The sequence below is a fragment of the Bradysia coprophila genome, unplaced genomic scaffold (assembly GCF_014529535.1).
Source record: "Bradysia coprophila strain Holo2 unplaced genomic scaffold, BU_Bcop_v1 contig_151, whole genome shotgun sequence".
NCBI classification, from domain to species: domain Eukaryota; kingdom Metazoa; phylum Arthropoda; class Insecta; order Diptera; family Sciaridae; genus Bradysia; species Bradysia coprophila.
The window spans coordinates 8975483-8997723 of NW_023503423.1; the positions used below are offsets into that span (position 1 = coordinate 8975483).

At 36.2% G+C, this 22241-nt stretch overlaps 4 protein-coding genes across 6 annotated transcripts in view; 1 reads left to right on the plus strand and 3 right to left on the minus strand.

Moving 5' to 3' along the window:
- Positions 1-22241, minus strand: part of LOC119074885 (flotillin-2) — a 148560-nt gene that overhangs the window by 122166 nt on the left and 4153 nt on the right. The window lies entirely within an intron of this gene.
- On the minus strand, positions 812-3607 carry LOC119074876 (glucose dehydrogenase [FAD, quinone]-like). Of its 2 annotated transcripts, XM_037181214.1 has the most exons (3): positions 3470-3607; positions 2932-3380; positions 812-2345 (listed from the first exon to the last, which is right to left on the minus strand). In XM_037181214.1, the coding sequence occupies exons 2-3, from the start codon at positions 3366-3368 to the stop codon at positions 938-940; spliced, it is 1845 nt and encodes a 614-aa protein (XP_037037109.1). In that variant the 5' UTR covers positions 3369-3380; positions 3470-3607; the 3' UTR covers positions 812-937. The 2 variants fall into 2 exon arrangements, with proteins under 2 accessions (XP_037037109.1, XP_037037108.1); XM_037181213.1 differs by having other exon boundaries at positions 2932-3605.
- LOC119074877 (glucose dehydrogenase [FAD, quinone]-like) lies at positions 5116-8007 on the minus strand. The gene is made up of 2 exons (XM_037181215.1): positions 7426-8007; positions 5116-6642 (listed from the first exon to the last, which is right to left on the minus strand). Exons 1-2 carry the CDS (start codon positions 7857-7859, stop codon positions 5238-5240), a joined length of 1839 nt encoding a protein of 612 aa, XP_037037110.1. The 5' UTR covers positions 7860-8007; the 3' UTR covers positions 5116-5237.
- LOC119074878 (glucose dehydrogenase [FAD, quinone]-like) lies at positions 14777-19030 on the plus strand. Its single transcript, XM_037181216.1, has 3 exons — positions 14777-15055; positions 17216-17524; positions 17587-19030. Exons 1-3 carry the CDS (start codon positions 14887-14889, stop codon positions 18999-19001), a joined length of 1893 nt encoding a protein of 630 aa, XP_037037111.1. The 5' UTR covers positions 14777-14886; the 3' UTR covers positions 19002-19030.

Genomic DNA, 22241 nt, shown 5'->3' on the forward strand with positions numbered 1-22241 from the left:
CCTAAGGTAAAACAATTCGTTATCTTTCGGACAATGTTGAACAATTTACTCCCCTCACGAAATAGTTATTTAGGTAGCTGTTGTAGACGGTAGATTCTAAGTAATTTTGCAAGTTGTAGCCCGAACAAAGTCAGACATAAGACATGAAATTAATTTGTTACTTCTTACTGAAACTCGATATGACAAAGAACATAGGGCGATAAAGCCGTTTATTCTTAGAAATTAATGATGTCGTCGGGCTAAAGTAGAAATCGGAAATCTACAAATTATTACTCAGTATTTTGTCACAAAAATGTATTTCTCGTGAAACGTTATCTCATAAATTCCATTAAAATCATCAACTTTTATGCGTAGTTCTAGCGAGAATTAGTAGACAAATATCCCTTCCAGCTTTATCTTTAAATCGTCTAAAATATACAGTGCATACTATGCATAGTCATAACACAGTCAGAGGCAGTGATATATCATCATGAATTTGCTTCAGCTGTTTTTCAGCTGATCCACACACACATACAATCAAAACCGTTTACACGGTTGAAGCTGCTACACTACACACACGCCGTATAAAGACGTACCAATAGTTTTGATTGTTTGTGTGGATCAGCTGAAAAACAGTTAAAGCAAATTCATGATGAAATTTCACTGCTATATTACACTGTTATATAAATGAGAAAATATGCAGCGGGACACGGTAAAATAAAGACACAAATTATCAGTTTCTAACACATTGAAACCTAACGTTTAGTCTATTTTTCGGTACGCAACAATTTCTCCAGAAAGAAGAGATAAAGTTTAAGTTAAAAGGCAAATACAAAATATCACTCAATTTTATGTTTCATTATATTTGGTAACCGTTACACTAAATTAAAAAAAAAAAAAAACTTTGTTCATGAGTTCTTATCAGCACCGATAAGACTTCATCGGTAAATATTTTTCCCTACGAAAAATTCCAGTCTTGTTTGATCATATCAGCCACTTTCTCAGCTATCATAAACACGGCAGCGTTCGGATGACCTGATACAATTTCAGGCATTATACTGGCATCAGCAACACGTAAATTTTTGATTCCTAACACACGCAATCGTGGATCAACAACTGTACTCTTATCACTGGGTTGGCCCATTTTACATGTACCCGAATAATGGTAAATTGTGTGTGTATAGTGGCGTATATAACACTCCCAATACATGGCATTGCCGTATTCAAAGTTTAAGCAATCGGGTGGCGTGGTACGGTAGTATGTCGAATTGAGGTGTTTAAACGCTTCGGTTTTTTCCAACGCAAGAATCTTGTCGATTAATTTCATGGACAGTTCAACATCGTCGGGATGTGAATAGTAATTCGGATAGATCAGAGGATGATCAAACGGATTTTTATTTTTCAGTTTAATTTCACCTCTACTTTTCGGTCGAAGAATGAACGCCCCTAACGCGAACCCGGCTGCCTTTCTATCCTCTAACGGTTGAAACACTTTTTCGTACAGTTCCTCTTTAAAGTTGAAATTTTTCTTCATTTCTGTATTGTCGTGTATCGAGCCAGCCAATTGGAATATTTCGAGATCCGGATAAGCATCTGGGTTGCCAAAATCATTTGAATCGAAAAATGCCACTGATTCGCAGCCACCGATCATTGTGAATGGGCCGGATCTACTGGAAAAATACGAGAAAGCACTTCCAACCTCTTCCGCTTCCTCCTTAGGCATTTTAATGCCTTGCGCTGTGAACATGAAACCGGGCCCGACATGGTCCATGAAATTTTGACCCACTGGTAGATCAACGATTGGCTTGATTTCCATTTCAGTTAAGTGCTCGGAAGGTCCGATACCGGAAAGCATCAACAGTTGTGGTGAGTTTATTGCACCGGCCGTTAGAATCACTTCTTTTGTCGCTTTGACAGTATGTAATCTTCGTTCGTGGTAGAATTCAACGCCGTTCGCTACTTTTTTCACCTCGTCGATCAAAATTTTCGTGACGAGCGTTGATGACTGGATGTGAAGATTCGGGCGAGATATTATCGGATCGATGTACGCCCGATTCGAACTAACCCGATAACCATCCTTAGTTGTAGTCTGAATAAGCGAGACACCCGCTTGTTTCTTGCCGTTGTAATTTAACTCGGAGAGGCCCAGTTCTTTCATACCATCAATGAAAGTGGTAGACAAGACCGATTTGTAACTAACGTATTGCACAGTTACCGGTCCCGACGATCCATAGAAACTAGGATCGGAATTCGGAATTTGGTAATTTTCGAGTTTCTTAAAATACGGCAGAACGTCATCGAAACTCCACCCAGTACTGCCCATTTTCTCCCAATCATCGAAATCCTTTTTATTGCCTCGAGTGTACCTGATAATGAAAACGGCGACATTAAGTGTTTGAAATTATAAATTTGTGTGAGCTGCTTGATATTCTGGGTAGTCGAGCTTTATAGCAAGTGGACAAGGTAGAGTAAGTCTAAAAGTCTAAAAGAAAGTGAACAATTGTGGTAACTCAACCTCAAACCTATAGAAATAAAAACAGATTTTATCAATTGTTAGTTCATTGAAATGTGGTGGTTGAGGTAGTCTGTCTCATGGATCGTCTAGTCCCGCATAAACTGTTTTCATTAATATTTTGTTTTACAGGAAAAACATGCGCTAATAATTACGACCTTTATACTCATAGTAATCTGAAACTGATGAGCACACACGATAAAACTAAAAATACTTTGCTATTGGATGTTATCTTGTGTTCGAACGTTTTTTCATTCGTTGCGGACATTGATCACGACTATCAGGGAGAATTTTTTATTTCACAATAAAATGGCTAATGTCGGGCAATATAAATAGTCCACCTGCAACCGATGTGACAAAACGTTGATTGGAAAAAAAAATGAAAAGTTATCAAGCAGCTCAACGCAAGTTAAATTAATACGTAAAAAATGATTTCGTACATCATATAGTTAAGAACCGAGCTGCCGCCCATTACTTTGCCTCTGGGAAATTTGCATTGGTTGTTCTTCATACCCAAACAGTCGCTTTCACTTTTCTCGGTTTTGTATTGCCAATTCAATTTCTCTGATCCTTGCATGAAATGAACGAACAGCGGAATGTCCATAACAGTATTTTCACTTTGACCGGCTTCGATGAGCAACACTTTCCATTTCGGATTTTCGGATAATCGATTGGCTACTGCACATCCGGCCGTTCCGGCACCGACCACAATAAAATCATATTCCGGTAGTAGTTGAACGACGGGTAACGATTCGAAATCGACATTTTGCAAAAATTTAATAATCCAATGAACTGTAGCCGGTGAAAACGCTAGCCATGTTATCGCTATTGCAATCAATAGCACGAAAACTGAGATGGTGCTCGAGCACAGGTTCATAATTATTAATTTCTAAAATGGAATGCCGACTGCGAATTATATAAGTTTCGCCTATTTTATACACCGAATGTTCTAAAAATAGGCAGGCTATGCACACTGACCTATTTCCAATTTTTTTTAATTAATTTTTTTATTTATTCAAACAACACGCCGATTTTTCTCATTTTCCGTGTGACGTTTCAACTAACAACTGAACATAGAGTCAGTCAAGATTTTAATAGCAACCGTGTTTCTTGTTGAATGAATGTTTTGTACACCACATACATCTAAATATCATTGATAACAGATAATAGCATTTATTCAACAAGCTGATAAAAGCTGGCTCAGTTTTTGTGTGTGTTTTATTTATTAATCTTCCAGCGGTGTTTGTAGTCCGGTTCGTTGCAGACTAGAAAAATTCGAATGAATGTTAAAGGAACTGATTCGGTCCGTTGCAGATGTGCTGGGTGTGTAAGCAGTAAATTGAACATAGACTATTCGACTAGTCTTAATGTTGTAGAATTTCGTGTTAATTGTCGATATTCCCCAAAAGTATTCTATATTGGACGATATCACCGAATGCATAATGATACCGCACTATGACTCTCTCGCACTACATGTAGAACTGTTTTCGTGATAGTGAGCGAGCGGTAGTGTGTATTGTTTCCGAGATTTATTCTCTGTACTTGCGTTCTGGTAATTAATAATTGATCGTTAACGAAGGTGTTCATGAAAATAAATGTAACATTATTATAGACAATGCAAATTAATTGATATTAACTGGCTGGTCTTTAAAGTACAGGTTACATCAGTAGAGTGGGTATTAGTGGTTCTCATAGTTTCGCAATATTACATGAATTGTATCAAATTCGAATGTCATGGTAGACATCTGTCATATTACAAAGGACGTCTACTCAATTTTCAGAATTTTTAAACCCCTCCCGTCTTGTCCACGTATTCTTAATACCTATAACATGTCATGTTACACGTTTTCAGATCTCCTTTGTAGTGTACGTCTTTTTTGAATGGTTCCTCGGTTTTATTACCTTACCGGATAAGCGAGATGTCATGTCTAACTTTTACCTTCGTCCACATCCGCTAATCACCAGTTTAGAAATTCTGTTCATTATCCTGAACAGTTATCAAAATTGAATAGGTTTCAGTCCGGAGATAAGTTTAGTGTATGATCGAAAAATGTCGTCTAAAAAATAGTTAGTCAAAATTAAGAAGCTTTGACGACACAACAATATGAGAAAAAAAAGATTACAAATTGGTGCAAATGCAGAATTGGCTACAAAGGAAAATTTTCTTATCTGCCGCCAAACATATTTGCGTGACAGTATCGTGAGCGAAAATTCTAAAAAAAAAAACATTTCAAAAACTGGTTCTGGTTACAGCGGTTTGTTTATTCTGTTGATAAATTTATAATTCGCGCTCAACTTATTTTTAATGTAATGGGCCCATAACCTCTTAGCAGAGGATAAGTGAAACGATGTGAACTTGGTGGTTGTACAAACAGAAGTAAAACATTTATTCAATACTAAATGGTAATAGTACAGTCTTTACTTTAATAAATATATTTACAACAGTTGACTGGAATTTAGAAAATTAATAAATTTCTGGGAATTTAGGTAATTTTTCGAAGAATTGTTAAGAATTAAATTCCCGAAAAATTGACCAGCTCAAATTGATCTCAAATTTTGACGTGTTTGTTATATTTTCGAGCACATTAATTAGTGGTGTGACAATTGATACAATGACTATGACAATATATGTCCAAATCTTAGACAATTCAAATGATGACTTAACTCTATCCACATTTTACAACCGTTTGAACAAGAACAAAATCCTTTAGTTAAAAGTTATTGACTGAAGCGACAAATATTTTCCTTACGAAAAATCCCAATCTTGTTTGATCATATCAGATGCTTTCTCTGCAATCATAAACACTGCTGCATTAGGATGACCAGATACAATTTCAGGCATTATACTGGCATCAGCAACACGTAAATTTTTTATTCCTAGCACACGCAATCTGGGATCAACAACTGTACTGTTGTCACTAGGCTGTCCCATTTTACATGTACCCGAATAATGGTAAATGGTTAAAGAATAGTGGCGCATATAACACTCCCAATACATTGTACTGCCGTACTCAAAGTTCAAGCAATCGGGTGGTGTCATAGCGTATTGTTTAGCATTCAGTCGCTTGAACGCTTCGGTCTTTTCCAACTCAATAATCTTTTCCAATATTTTTATCGACACATGAACATCGTCGGGATGGGAATAGTAATTCGGATAGATCAGTGGATGATCGAATGGATTTTTATTTTTCAGTTTAATTACACCTCTGCTTTTCGGTCGTAGAACGAACCCTCCTACTGTGAAGGCTTTCATTTTTTCATCTCTCATCGCTTGGAACAATTTTTTGTACAATTCATTATCAATGTTGAAGTTTTCTTTCAATTGCTTAGTGTCGCCCAATGAACCAGAAAATTGGAATAATTCAACATCCGGATAAGCATTCGGATTGGCAAAATCATTCGAATCGAAAAATGCCAGAGATTCACAGCCAACCATTGTAAGTGGGCCGGTTCTGTAAAATATGTATCTTAAAGTACTTGTAATCTCTTCCAATTCCGCCTTAGGCATCTTAATGCCTTGCACTGTATACACAAATCCAGGTGCTACGTGATCCATGAAATGTTGACCCACTGGAAGATCAACGATTGGCTTGATTTCCATTTCAGTTAAGTGCTCTGAAGGTCCGATACCGGAAAGCATCAACAGTTGTGGTGAGTTTATTGCACCGGCCGTTAGAATCACTTCTTTTGTCGCTTTGACAATATGCAATCTTTTATCGTGGTAGAATTCAACGCCGTTCGCCAGTTTTTTCACCTCGTCGATCAAAATTTTCGTGACGAGCGTTGATGACTGGACGTGGAGATTCGGGCGGGATATTATCGGATCGATGTATGCCCGATTCGAACTGACACGCATACCATCCTTAGTTGTAGACTGAATATGCGAGACACCAACTTGTTCCTTGCCGTTGTAATTGATTTCTGAAAGGCCCAACTCTTTCATACCATTAATGAAAGCCGTAGATAAGATCGATTTGTAATTGATATATTGCACAGTTACTGGTCCCGCCGATCCATAAAAACTGGGATCGGAATTCGGAACTTGATAATTTTCGAGTTTTTTGAAATACGGCAGAACGTCATCGAAACTCCACCCAGTACTGCCCATTTTTTCCCAATCATCGAAATCCTTTTTATTGCCTCTAGTGTACCTGATAATGTAAACGTCTGAATTTTAGATTTTTCAAGGAGATTTTTCTTGATTGTTTTTGATTGCCTAATTGTCTATTTTGTTTTATCGAGAAGTGATGAATGAAAAAATGGAAACCATGAGAAATCTTGAACGGTATTCTATGTACCACATTCTTTAGGCTCAATGACCCATAGGACTGGGTGACATGTTTCTTGTGAAGACATTCTTTAAACAATGTTCTTGTCATGGTACAGACGGCGACTTTGGGATAATAGACAAGCTTCGTTTCACCTGTTTTTCAGCTGACCCACTCACACAAACAAAAGTGTTTTAACGTCTTTAAACAGTTTTGCTTAAACAGTTTTTGTATTGTTGGAATGAGTGGATCAGCTGAAAAGTCGCCGGCCGTAGAACATTTTTGTGCAAAGAAAATGTTCCAAATTGTAGATTGTCTCACAATTTATTTATTTTTGCAGAAAAATGATCCATCCTGGCTTCATGGTCGAAAAATGATTTAAAAAATGTCCTGGCCAAAAATGAATCATTGTTCTGTTCTATGGGTCTTTCAATTTTTCAAATAGTTACTGACACTCCCGGTTATTTTTTACATAGATAAAGAATTAATTCAATATGTGCCTTACGATATCAATTAACACAGAAACAGAGTATTCTGTGTTATCATCCGTTAGACATGGAATTGTTGTAATACATCTAAGACTAACTACACCTGACATGACACAGCTGTCACAAAGAATGACAAATGAAAAATTTAGGCTCAAAAACGAAAGTTAAAATTTCGTACATCATAAAATTCATAACCGAGCTCCCACCCATCACTTTGCCTCTGGGAAATTTGCATTGGTTGTTCTCCATGGCCAAACAATAGCTTTTACTTGTCTCGGTTTTATATTTCCAATCGAATTTATCTGATCCCTGCATCAACACATCGAATATTGGAACGTCCATCAACCGATTTTCACTCTTACCAGCTTCAATCAACAACACGTTCCATTTCGGATTCTCGGATAATCGATTGGCTAGTGCACATCCGGCCGTACCGGCACCGATCACAATAAAATCATATTCCGGTAGTAGTTGAACAACGGGCAACGATTCAAGGTCGCAATTTTGGATGAATTTAATGACGTTTTCCCACACGTCGATCGAATGAGATAGCCATGCTATCACAATTGCACAAAACAGTACAATACACGAGACAATGAATCCCCGGATCATGATTATCAATGTCTGGGATAAAATAATGGCTGGAAGTTTGCACAAGATCTCAAAATATCGAAAAAATTAATTTTTTTATTCTTAAACTTTTTAATTAACTCGAAGAATTCGTTTGATTCAAAAGTGTTCTGAGTAAACTTCCAACAGACAACTGAACATACATTTAGTTGAAAAAAAAAATGAATAACAGTCTCGTTTCTCGTTGGAGTGTAGTGACAGGGTCAATTTTTTTGGAATTTACATATTCCATAAATTTCTTTAAGAAAATCTTTAAAAAAAAATTCTCAAAATTTCTTAGTTTGTAAATTTAGAAATTTAGGAATTTTGTGGAATTTTTTAAGAATTCAATTCGTAAAAGTAGGCCCTGGTAGTGTTGTACGTAATACTGTATTAATAATACATTGATAACAGATATCGAACACATATGGGTAATGTAGCAGCTATCGACGTTATTTCTCAGAAATTCGATGGAACTCTACAGAACAACAAAAGATTTCCGATGAAATTCTTGTGAATGTTATCGAATTCCCATAGAAGTAATGTGGTTAGCTGCTGGAATTAACAATAGATGACTGCCATTCTCATCCCCTATCTATTTGCTTTTAAGTACTGATATTGCTGTCTCGCACGTATGAGTGCATAATCGAGCTATGGATTTCATACGGATTGTATTGGACTATATTTGTGGATTGAATAACGTTGAAAACAGAAAAAAAAAATTTAAAGTAAGTTCATCGGGTGTAAGGTATTTATGAAGATAAATGCGAATTAAGTTAATTTGGGTATGAAAAGAAAGATTTTCGACACCCTAATAAACTAGTGATGGTATTAACAATGGTAAGGAAGAGGCTGGATATAAAGTTTAGCCATAATTAACAACTGAAGTTAATTTTCCAGAGGCAAATTGACGGGTGGGAGATCGATGTCCTACCGATTTTACTTTAAAACTAGATTCTTGTTGATGCTCAACTTTATAATAACTGGGAATACTCCAGACAGAGCCTAATATTCGAGAACGAATTGTCAAGGTATTGCTATCGCTAGTAGCGATGTGAAATATAGATAACACCAACCCAGTAGGTTGAAGTGTGTCATATTTGGTATGTTTCTAACCTTTTCCTAACCGTTTCAATAGGCAGATGCTGAATCAGTTCGATTCATTTGTTTGCAGATTCCTTTAACTCAAGGCAGTGTTCGTCTCGGGTCAATCTTTGTTTTGATGATTTTCTGCTTTGTTGTATCTCAATGTAGGAATGTGAACTCATGAACGTTTTTCAAACGTTAATAAGCCCACGTTTTTGCTTTTCCTGTAAATTCGTAGTACAATATTTAGAATTGTTTATCCAAAATGTGATTGGAATCAATTGTCTTGCACAAGCAATTATTAATCGAAAATTTAAAGATAAAAAATTCGATTGTGGTTTCAATTGTTTGTTTATTCAGTTCAGATCAATTTAAATTGATGATTTCGCAGTCGACTAAGATTTACACTAATTTATAATCATAAACACTGACTAGAATGATTTTAAATGAGTGCTGTTACAAGTTTACCACTACCTTCTTTTGCAGTAATAGACGTTTTGTACCATTTTCGATTAGATTAAAAAAAAGTTTAAAAAAAAAACATCAATAATGTCCAAATCTTAGACAATTCAAAACTCAGCTATAAAACGTTGAACGAAATGAATGAAAAGAATAAAATCCTACATGCCTCTGGGAAATTTCGTAACTTTAGCTTTTCTAGCTTTTGTATTGCCAATTCAATTTCTCCGATCCCTGCATGAAATTAACGAACAGCTGAATGTCCATAAGAGCATTTTCATTATGGCCGGCTTCGATCAGCAATACGTTCCATTTCGGATTTTCGGATAATCGATTGGCTAGTACACATCCAGCCGTCCCGCCACCGATCACAATAAAATCATATTCCGGTAGTACACTGAGCGAAATTTCCTACGTGCTATGCGTATATCATTCGTGCCCCCTGTTAAAAAGTGTGGTAAGGTAGTTATACAGCCGGCTCGAATATAATACGTGCGAGACGTATTTCTCTTCCACAAAGATTTAAAAATATGAATTTTATTGAATTCATCTACGGTAGACACCATATTAGCAGCTCATAGTAGTTATTATGTATTTTAGCAGCTATTGGTGACAAATATCTCAAATTAAAAATTGACATCTTTGGGAATTGAACCGGGGACCTCTGGATCCAACGAGCCAACGATCTTTCTAATGTTGCAGTACAGTAGTGTTGGTTGACATTTCTTATTGTTGAAGCGTACTTTAAAAGCCATATACGTGAGTGGCGCATAAGTTACGCATAGAACGTTATAAAGTATCGCACATAAATAATTATATGTCGTTTTTTAGCATAATTGAATTTAAGTCGACTTGATGGCAAGATAGTTAGATTATCAAAGTGCTTATAATCAATTTCAGATAATTCCAACTTAAACAACTTTCTGATATGATTACGAAATAAAACTACTTCACAAAAAATGAAATTATTTTGTCGAGATTTCTCTAATTTACTAAAAAAACAATTTTGTAGTTGATCTTCTTCGTGGTAAGAAATATAAATAAATATGATCCAAATTCAATGTTTAAGACCAACATTTACTATATACGTTAAACATACGTGATGAGCGTTTAATTTCCGTCCCACCCGTAAGTTATTCACATTCCACGTACATCACTACAATACGTTGCACATGAATGGTCAAATCTGACAATCGAAATACGTAACTACGTTGTCAACGTATCCCACGTATAGAAAACATTGTCCATGTATCATATATGTCAATGATGTATATCATACCGTTTCGATGAATTTTACACATACGCGGAGTATTGTCTGAAGTTTCTTTTTCTGGGTGTAGTTGAACGACGGGTAACGATTCAAAATCAACATTTTGCAAAAATTTAATAATCCAATGAACTGTAGCCGGTGAAAACGCTAGCCATGTTATCGCTATTGCAATCAATAGCACTAGAACTGAGATGGTGCTCGAGCACAGGTTCATAATTATTAATTTTATTCTAATAGCACGCCGTTTGACTTTTTAACTTACAACTGTACAATTTTAATAAACGCCGTATTGTTGCTGGATGAATGTCTTGTACACCACATACATCTGAATATAATTGATAACATTATGCTTTAACTACAGAAGTTGATAGCTCACAGTTTAGGTTTTGTGAGTTTTAGTGTTTTAGTCCGGTTTGTTGTAGAACGGAAAAATTCGAATGAATTTTTAATAAAAGGATTCGGTTCGGTGCAGGTGTGGTTAATAGTAAATTGAACAGACACTATTAGAGTCATAACATCAGTAGAATTTCATGTTAAGAGTCATATCGATCGAATTCCACAAGGGATCGAAAATACGAAAAACGTGAATTTTGCTATGAAATAAAAAGAGTAAAATTCGAAGACATTTCGTTGGAATGATGTGATCGATGCTGGAGAAGTCTCGATTCGATTTAAGAACGTCGATGGCACATAATCGAATGACTTAACTAAAGACAACCTCCACATTCTTTGTACCGAAGGTCGAAGGAAATTGTGATACCATTTCTAAAATTGATTCATCGTCAATTTTATTGACCTGACGACCATTCCTTGATGCGTATAACTATGATCAATCGTAAGAAGAATTCCCATTAATTTATTGTGTTAGCGAAAACTGTATCATTAATCAGTTATGACTGTATTAGCCTCTCATATAAAAATTTAATTCCAATGACTCGAAACAACATCAACGAAAGATGAAATAAATAATAATAAACAAAAAAAGCATAGACGATGTAGATTTTCAAATTCAATGTTAAATGTGTGCTTAACTTAACTTCCGAATAGCCTTGAGCATTTGCATTTCAATTATATTATTTCTGGCGTATTACTACACATTCTATTGACCCGTATCTCGTTAATTAGAAGGTTTTAAGAACTGTCCGCAATCCAATGATTGGATTTTCATCATTTCAGTGGATACATTCGATGATGATGTGCGAAGATAAGCTTATTGATTGAACTCAATGATAAAAACCACTTACCAAAAAGTTTACATAGAAAAGATGCTTAAACAGTCAAATAAATTACCTGAAAAAGAAAAAAGACCGAAATTAGTTTTGACAGAAATTGAGCTATTAGTTCGAACATCAACAATTAAATGAAGGATACAATGTACCGATAATTTCATGCAACTCTCTGATATTGATCTATTAACGGCCGAATGTGTTTTATCATTCTCGTTTCATTCGAGCACAAGCAATACAACATCAAGTAATTGAGTTCTATCGAACCCATCAACTACAAATCCTAGCCAATCATATTACTATAAAGTCATGTACGAATTTGTCATGTTGTAAATTCGTAAATTAGAAACCGGGAAGCATGATTCTTCTGCAGAGCTACGAAATTATATGCATTAGAGGAATCCTACATAAAAGCAATGATACTGTATCAGCCATCAATCGATCCACGGAATTGCCGGAAAACATTTTCTCCAATTAAAATTGCATTTGTGATAAAGTTGAAGAAAGTTGCGGGAAACGACGATAAATTCGAGAAATGGCATTGTCGACGTCGATTACTATAGGTTCGAATTATAAAACGACGAACAATTCATTATACACAAAGTTCAGTTTATTGGTAATTCGACCGTCTTCATTGCGTTATTACAAGACATTGAACATAAAATTTCTATTTCCTTCGTCTGTCAATTGACATAAAAACAAATTATGTCCCAGTTGTTTTGTCCATATTATTCCCTACAGGCATAAATGAAGTAACGTTGCGATTTGATCTATTGACACCAGACAATTAAGCAAAAGCTTCCAAATATTATTAACGCTTCACAGAGTCTATTACATTATACGTTCTTTGACAAGACAGATAGAGCAGACTCCAGAGTTCTTAGAAGTTATTTCTTCAAGATTCTTCACAATTGAACCTTTTTGGGGAAAATGTTTAAGGTCAACTTCGAAGTTCTTAAAACTAGCGCGACGAAACAGTGTGTGTGGGTGTTATAGGGAGTGATGGGACTGACAAATCGGTTTCGATTATTTCGATGCGGTTTTAAATAAACTTGACTAGGAGGAAAGATTTGCCCTTTCTTCTGATTTTTCAAGATGCCAAATTGCTTACAGAAGTTGCTTAGCGAGAAATAGGTCAGTTTGACAACAGTATTTAGTTCTTCGAAGTTCGAACTAGAAATGTTACAATTTATAATAATCTTGTATCACTTTGAAGACTGTGTTGCGACGCGGAATAATGTTACCTAAGCAAAAATTTGTTTGGATTTTTTATCGCCCTTTTCCCGCATCTTCTTCAGCAACTGAAGTATCAATGTCTTCTAATATCCTAGATTCTGCGTGTACATTAGCTAACAGCTTCCTTAGAATTAAGATTGTAACCCAGCACACGAAATCGCTAATTCGTATGCTTTAAAAATTAAAATTCAAAGATTCATATTGACCTACAGTAACAAAAAATGTTACTCAATGGAGTTACCATTGGATTGGAACGACGAAGAATTTTTGTCGATCAATTAATTCAACGAAGTGCATTCCGATGAATTCAATTCAACATAAATCATCAACCTTTGGTTTTTGGTGTTCTGCGAATCCCATTAAGGTCTTCGATAAAATGCTAACGTTTTTAAAAACCGGATTTTTTTCCAGATCAGGTTAGTAGATATACCTAAAGCTATTGTGTGATAGTGACTGAGATTTTTTCGTAAATTTTACCTTAAATGAAACTGAAAAATTTGCATACGTGAGTGTCAATCAGATTTTATGATTTTCGATTTCTTAAATTAGTTAGAAGTGAAACAAGTTTTAGTTTTGTTAATAATAAAGTTTAGCGGTAACTGATGTAGACATTCTTTCACAAATGAGCAACTCCCGCTGTTCCCGTTGTTCATAAATGTAGTGAAGAGTGTGGTAACTGCATTTTTCAAAGAAAAAAGGAATCAATGTCTTGAAGAAAATAAGCTTTAGTATCAGATTACTAATCATTAGAAAACGATTGGAAAGAGGTAGGAACTCCAGAGGGTCCAAAATGTTTATACAAAAGTCCAAAAGACCCTTTGGAACAACTTTACGGAATGATATGTTTTAAAGGAAAACACCATAAATTACATCAAATTTCAGTTTTTATTGGCAACGACCATTATCAAGCCTAAGACTCCTCTAAACTAAACTAAACTAATCCCTTTGGAAATAGCCCGAATTCACAGTATGGCCACTCCCAGCCTAATTTTAAACATGCTGCTAGTTAATCCCGTGTTCATATATTCTTTGGTCGTTCCGTTGATTTGCCAATATATCTCGGTCCACACCTACAAGACAAGTTAGTGAACAATTCCAAGACAACAACCCGGCATACATCACTTATGAAAATAAATTTAAAAAATTCTCCGTGACTCTCTCATTAATGCACAAGGTAATTGACCTGAGGTAATAATGAAAACAAAACGATTTTTACCGAGATTTTCATAATGAAAAGTTCTATACTCGTCGGCACGAGAAAAAACTCTTCAAGCGAAATAGATTATGTGGATACGTGGATACGTTCAATCAGTGGATATTGGTATTGACATTGACGGTATGTCTGTAAACAGGTATAATGTATTCAATAAAGCCCTTCATTAACCCGTATACGACACGTAGAAATTGAACGTGAACAAACGGTAAGATGTCAGCACTTTTGTTGTTATGCAAATCTGAAGACACTTAAGATAAATGTCCTCATTGATTATGCGACGCACAAAAACCTAACGGATTCACTCTTACACTCGCTGAATGTGTGTTGTGTATTTTGAGTATGGTTAATGACTTCGAGAAAGACATGACCTGTTCAAAAGAATAAAAGTTAAAAGTGGGTATGCTTTCTCGGTTGCGATTTTCTTTTCAGTTCTTCGGATACTGCGGTGAAGGTTAACAGATTCGTTGCGGTAAGGTGTCTTATTCGTTGTTATCGTTCGATTTCAGTGGTTCGTTTGCCATCGACAGTCGGTTTGAAATGTGGAAACGGATAGTTTTCTGGTGTGTGATTTTGATTGGGAGCTGTAACGGCTTTTTGTCGTATGCATTTAATGAGGCAATGAAAAATTATTTGTACCAAATAAATGTGGTGGAATCGAATCAATACGGGTCGCATGGTCAATATGGATATTCGGATTTGTTAAATGGTAAGGCACAAAATTGTGAAAAGATTGCTGTGTTGAATTGAGAGGAGTTTAGAATTCAATTCGAAAAGTTGAAATGCAAAACAAGTTGAAGAAAGAATTAGAAACGTTCAAAACAGCATATCGTACCGACAAACGAACTACCAACGAATGTTATTTGATTCCAATTAGTGACAGAAATAGAAATTTGTTTACAACCAACACACATGCTACAAAAGAGAATTTATGTCGAAACTCCCGTCCCATACCACACTCGATTGATTGCGTATGGTGTGCTTTCAGTCTAAATCTACATAATCTAAATCTAACCAACCCCAATGTTATTCTAGTGTATCGAAAATATGTAATCAATATTCTATCAAATTAAAATCATTATCACACACGCAATCTTGGCACGAAAAATGTATATTCAGGTGTGTTCTACAAAAGCCATTCAACCATTGTCTGTTGTTGGACGGGAAAACAAAACGTCCATCCAATCAATACAGTTTGAAGGGTATAACATTGACCGAGAAGCAACAATTTTTCAGTTGTTCACTTTCAACTTTCAAATGATTTTGAAAATGACTTTTGCTCAAATCAACGATTTGCCAAGAAAACGGTCATAGAACAGGAGAAAAAAAAAACAAGCAAATTATGCTTGGGCAATGTTGAAATAGCAATGAATTAAAGCAATTTTTCTATAGAAATTCATTTAATGTCGATCGATGTGTAATTTATTGAAGAAAAAACCATTTTGGCTTTGGTCTTTCTACTTTATAATTTTGTAAAAGAAGGTGTAACGCAAGTGGAACGCGGCTAATCTCAGTTTATGTAACGAAATGCAAGTAGAAATTGGCTTAGTGTAAATAAACAAAACGAAGAAGGAGAGAGAGAGAATAAAAACATGAAAAGTTATGTAAAAGTTTGTTAGCATTGAATGTGGTTAAGGTCGGTCAACAATTTAGCTTATAGTCGCAGAAGGAATTGCATACACATCTAAAATGTGATTGAGAGAGGACGGATTTGTAAAAATTCTGTCACGCTTTGAATAAAAATTACGTTGAGGCAATTCAACACATATCTTGTTTGCACAACGCATAATTAATTACATTTTAATTGCGGAATTTATTCGGAATTACCTTTTCAAACGTGCATTTTTTGCTTCTAATTATTGTGTGTTAAGCATCCGATCGCTTCTAAGTTATTGCTCTTAGTCTTCTCCTAACACTGCTTACAGAATCGGATGTGAATTAAAATGTGAGCGACAGGTGTTAAGACTATTGATATAGTAGAGATAGAGATCATTAGTGTCAGGGATAATATTACATCGTACAATACTATTCGTATTGAGGGGACATCCATAAAGAATGTCAGCAATTCAGTGTTGCCATACAGATCTTAAACTCCATTAATTCGAATTTCTAAGGTTTCAAATGTATCCAATATACCGACCCTCGAAATGGGGAGTAAAGCATAGCATCCAAAAATGCACATTTCTCGAGTTATAACTCTGTCTGACAACACTGAATTGACGCACTTCATGAATATGAATGCTCAACGACTAGTAGTCGTCGACTACAAAGAAGTCTTCAATAGAATCTGTTCTCAATATTGGTCTTTTGGATGAAAATGTGTCTCTTTCTCCGACTTAAAATATTTTTTCTTTATTCGCGAACGTAGTTCCCGAGCTTTATAGTCTCTCGCCGGGTCACTGATTGGCGATTGATGTAATATTGTTGGATTTTAGGTGAAAATCATTTATTTTACGACCTATTTGTTATTGAGCGCTAGAATGGTCCTAATGACAGCGCTACCCTTATATATCTTAGCAGTCACACATCGCATATAATTCAAATTTGCATCGAAAGGAAATTATTTGAGCTCACTGAAGTATGCATTTCTTTGTTGGAAAGTCTGGCCTGACAATTCGAAAAATTGACTTTTCGAGCACTTTTTCATCTTGATTAGGCTCTAATATCATCATTTAAACTATTTGGAGTTCCTACGATGTCTAACAGCTAACACATACACACTTGGGCCCTTCTAGTGCTCAATAACAGAGTAAAACAATTGTTTTTCAACAGTCTAAAAATAGTACACGCCACCCGATGGGTCTACAACGCATTACTCTTTTAACCGATTTAACTTGCACATTGTAAAAACCTATAAAACCCATTGCAGGCAAAAGTCCAACACTACAAGAATACGACTTCATTATTGTCGGTTCAGGACCGGCGGGATGTGTTTTAGCCAATCGACTGTCCGAACAATCTCGCTGGAAGGTTTTATTATTGGAAGCTGGAGAACCGGAGACGTTCTTGCACAAAATACCAATATTTGCAGCGTTTTTCCAATCGACAGCGTCGAATTGGGGTTACATTGCCGAAAGGAATGAAGGGTACTGTTGGGGAATGGATGATCAACGGTGTGGTTTTCCGCGAGGAAAGGCATTGGGTGGAACGAGTGCCATTAATTATATGATTTATAATCGTAAGTTAATCAAAGATATTTTGAATAGAATGAAAGTTAATTGCAATGTTTCTGCTTTGTAGGTGGTAATAGAAGAGACTTTGATCGCTGGGCTGAAGCTGGAAATTACGGATGGTCGTACGATGAAGTTCTGCCATATTTTTTGAAATCTGAAGGTGCAAACTTGCGGGGAAAGGAAAATTCTCCGTACCATAACCGTACTGGTCCATTGAGTGTGGAAGATGTTCCGTACAAGTCTAAACTAGTTCGTGCCTTTGTCAAGGGTAGCAAGGAAATGGGACACCAAGAAATCGATTACAACGGCGCTACACAAGTTGGTGTGTCTTATTCACAAGCAAACACATTTCATGGCAGACGCGATAGTGCTGCCAGAGCGTTTATTGAACCGATCATGCATTCCAGAAAAAATCTGCATGTCCTAACAAGTGCACGAGTTACTAAGGTTCTGATAAACCCAAAAACTAAGACTGCCTACGGCGTGGAATATGTAAAGAACAAACGGAAATATCAGGTCTTTAGCAGAAAAGAAGTGATTCTTTCGGCGGGTACATTTAACTCTCCTCAACTTCTGATGCTCTCCGGTATAGGTATCAAAGAACAGCTACATCGGATAAACGTTTCCATTATTCAGGAATTGCCTGTTGGTAGGAATATGTATGATCATATGAGCCACTTCGGTCCAACATTTACGGTCAATACAACTGGTCAGTCGTTAAATGCCAATCAGATACAAATTCCACAACTGAATCAGTTTCTCAAGGGGCACGGCATTATGACAACAATAGGCGGCGTGGAGGCATTAAATCTGATAAAAACGAAAAACTCAAACGAGCCAATGGACCTACCTGACATAGAGCTAATTTTCGTACCTGGAAGTATAGCATCGGACCAGGGATCTGGACTACGAAAGGGCTTAAGACTGACCCAAGCTCTGTACGACCAAGTGTATAAACCATTAGATGGCATCGATCATTGGTCGGTGATGATTATGTTATTTCATCCGAAATCGAAAGGTTATCTCGAATTAAAGGACAATAATCCGTTCCACTGGCCCAGATTCTATCCCAACTATTTCGAAAATGAAGAAGATGTGGAAACGATACTGGAAGGCATCAAAGAAACAATTCGAATTGCAAATTCGCCGGCTATGCAAAAACTGGGCACGAAAATCTATGATGTACCGTTACCAAATTGTCGCAGTTTGGAATTTGGAACCGACGATTACTGGCGATGTTCGATTCGAACGTTATCGTGCACACTGCATCATCAAGTCGGCACGTGTAAAATGGGTCCAGCGAGCGATTCGTCGGCTGTGGTTGATCCAGAATTACGCGTCCATGGAGTCAATAGGCTACGAGTGGTTGACACAAGCATTATACCGAATCCTCCTACTTCTCACACTGCAGCCGCATCATATATGATTGGTGAAAAAGCGTCGGATATGATAAAAGCCACATGGGAGACACAGAGAAGCTAAATAAATGATTTTAGGAGTTTTTGATCGGTTATTTTGTTGTATTAAATATGTCTCTCATGTCCTTTATGTCCATAACACACTCATGTATCACCTTTTCGCTGTGACCTAGATATTTTGCCGTCACCCTCTTTTCACATATTAATTTCGGTCAACTAATGTCGACGATGTCCGAAAATGTAAATTGGAATTGGGTCAATTGAATCATTAAGCATAACGCAGGCTATACACTCACTAAAATCCACCCAGTTATTCATTCAGTCGAAAATTAAACAAATCAATTTTTGTCTCCTCCCATGGCGTTGGACAAAGGAAAAATTGTTTTCAAAATTTGCTCAAACGTTTGGTAAGGTAACCTAACAGATGGGGATTCAGTACTCTTTCGGCATGCAGATTAATTGTGTAATGTTAAGGGAAGGGCCACTTATAAAAATAAGCACACTTTTTCTTTAAATACCGATCTTAGCAAGTCCTTACAACATTTTCAACGAATTTTTACGATTGTGATATCGGAGAGTAAGTCATAAACTTTTGAAATGTTGAGTCTCAAAACAGTCGGTAATCCCTTAAATCATTGTACAGTCGACGTCAGTGATATTTAGACAAAAATTTGCTTCAGCTGCCAGCTGGTACACTCCTACATAGAAAACAGTATAAATACATATGGAGCAGTTTGGTCCATCTGAAATACAGCTGAAGCGAATTCATGCCTAAATTTCTAAAGTCGGTACTAAATCCCATTGACTGAAAAGTTCCGGCATTTTATTGTTAGCCAAGTTCATATATTATATCCTTACCCTTCGTACACTGTTTACAATTCATTACCTACTACCAAGACTTAGTGCACTTTATATATCGATTTCCTTGTTTCATTCCGTTCTTTAATGTTCTCTTTATTTGTAACACCATGAACACTCGGGTTTGATATTTTTAGACAAAACTCTATACGCATGGGGTTGTTAAACTTGTCATTTTATACTTCTATTTATATATACGTATCGGGTGGTGGTGGTTAAGTGGTTATATGTATGTTAGGGAACATTTAAGAAAAGGAAAAAACAATAATCAGAAAGATATTCGGAGAGACCCGAACGCAGATAAATCAAACGAAATGTCAAATTGTGGGTTAGTTGAACAGACAGAGATAATCTCACGACTTTTGATTTAAGTGCAGTGACAAATGGTAACAAATCCGTAAAATTACATGCACATACACGAACCATCTTATCCGTAACATGTACACATTATTTACGGATCTAACCAAAACTGTTCGGACTGACAAAACATGAATCACCACCCTAAATTCATCTCCGCATTAGATATTGATATATTTCTTTATAATTTCAACCCCACAAAATTCACTTAATTCAAAATAATAAAAAAAAATATTTTATTAATTTTCGTATGGTAGGCTATACCGTCCTATTTTATGCCGACAGCATTTTTCGCTTTGTGTACATTTGCATACGAAAACTGAAGCATACGAAGTGGATAGACATCGTTCCCCTTTTCACATCATCATGTAACCCCCAGCCCATTTCATTTTATGTTTATTCAAATTTGTTGTTCAATGAATGTTGATGATATATCATCATTTATTGCCGATACTATTCTACGACAGCGCTCTTGTCAAGAGTATTTAGATGTGACACAAGGGTTTTTCGATGGATAAAGTACAGATGGAGTAGAGAGGAAAACTTTCATTTCACCTGGAATGATTCGAATTAGTTTCGGACAGCCCCGAGAACGAACGATAAACAGTTCATTTTTGCTGTTTAAATCTGGATCTGTTTAACAGACCATTTTGAAAATTACTACAAATTACGAAGGTTTATTTGATGGCTCTGGAGACATCATGACCGGTACTATGTAATGGATCACTCGAGACAGAGACGCATTCATTTAACATAAGCAAACAATGAAGTGACAACGATGGACGAAATAATTACAATAGTCCTTCGTCCTTCGGTAAGAGTGGCAACAGTGGATGATGAAGAGCAATATACTCTTCATACAGCAAATCAAATGACATAAAATAAATTGGATATGATGTAATCTCCAATAGCGATAGTTGTTGAGGTCAATCTGCTCGATATGTGGTCGTTCCATCATTTTACTTGACAATCGGGGTGACATTAGCCCATTTTAATTTTGTTCAAAACATTTTTCTTTGTTACGTTAAAAATCAATAAATTGTGGAAAATTAGGCTGTCGATGTCGGTTGGGTTTTTTCGGGCTATGATTCACGAAGACAAATCTAAGCTCTTAAGAGTTGAAACAGAAACATTTTAGTAGATTGAATTCTTAACGAAAACGTTTCACACGATTCATAGAGGAAGCGGATTAAAGCTTTCAGTGAATGAATATACCGTCTGCAGCTTAAACGACGACTGTAACGACTGCGGAGGAAAAGCCTGGACTAACGAGCGAAAATTGTTCACTCTCAGTATTTGACGCTTGAGAATATTTTTGACACGGCAAAGCCGGGTACACTCTAATCTGAAATTTATTTTCAAATTATGCAAACAAGCTCGAACCTCACTTTACGAATTGAAAGATTTTCTCAAATTTGGGTTCCGAATTATAAGATCTGGAGGTCAACCGGTGAAAATAAAATTGCCTGCACACATCGTTGAAGCTCTTCAAGTAGCTACAGAACAGTGTCCCACCGATTTCACGGGGATTGCACTGAATTCCTGACGCATCAATTTTTAAGAACTTTTCCTTAAAATGTTCCAAATACAATGGACCGAATGCATTGAATCCTTGACGCTTCAGATCGAATTCGACGCCACTGTGTCCATCAATGCGTTAACTCAAAGTGTACTATCGATTTTTGCTTCCAACCTTTTTTTTTGTTTGATATGCACATAATTTTCGGGGTTGCTAGGTTGATACAACCGGTAACGAAATACCAAACGAAAAGTGAGTAAAATTTAAATGTGAAATTATTAGAAGCAATTAACTATAGACAAATATTGCATATTGTAGACCGAATATGGATGGGAAATGTAAATGGGATGTATACGACACGAGTAACGAATTTCATATTGAGATTTTTCGATTTACATTTTTTTTCTGGTCTGTAAAGGCGTAAGTTGAAAACATTTTCAATGAAATGAAAGCGAAAAAAGAGGCGTTCACACCGCACCCGCTATTCCCAAATTGTTTGCTGCTATAGAAATTCGATAGAATAGATTCACTCGTTATTAGTCCAGTGTAAGTCGTATTTTTAATGCGTAG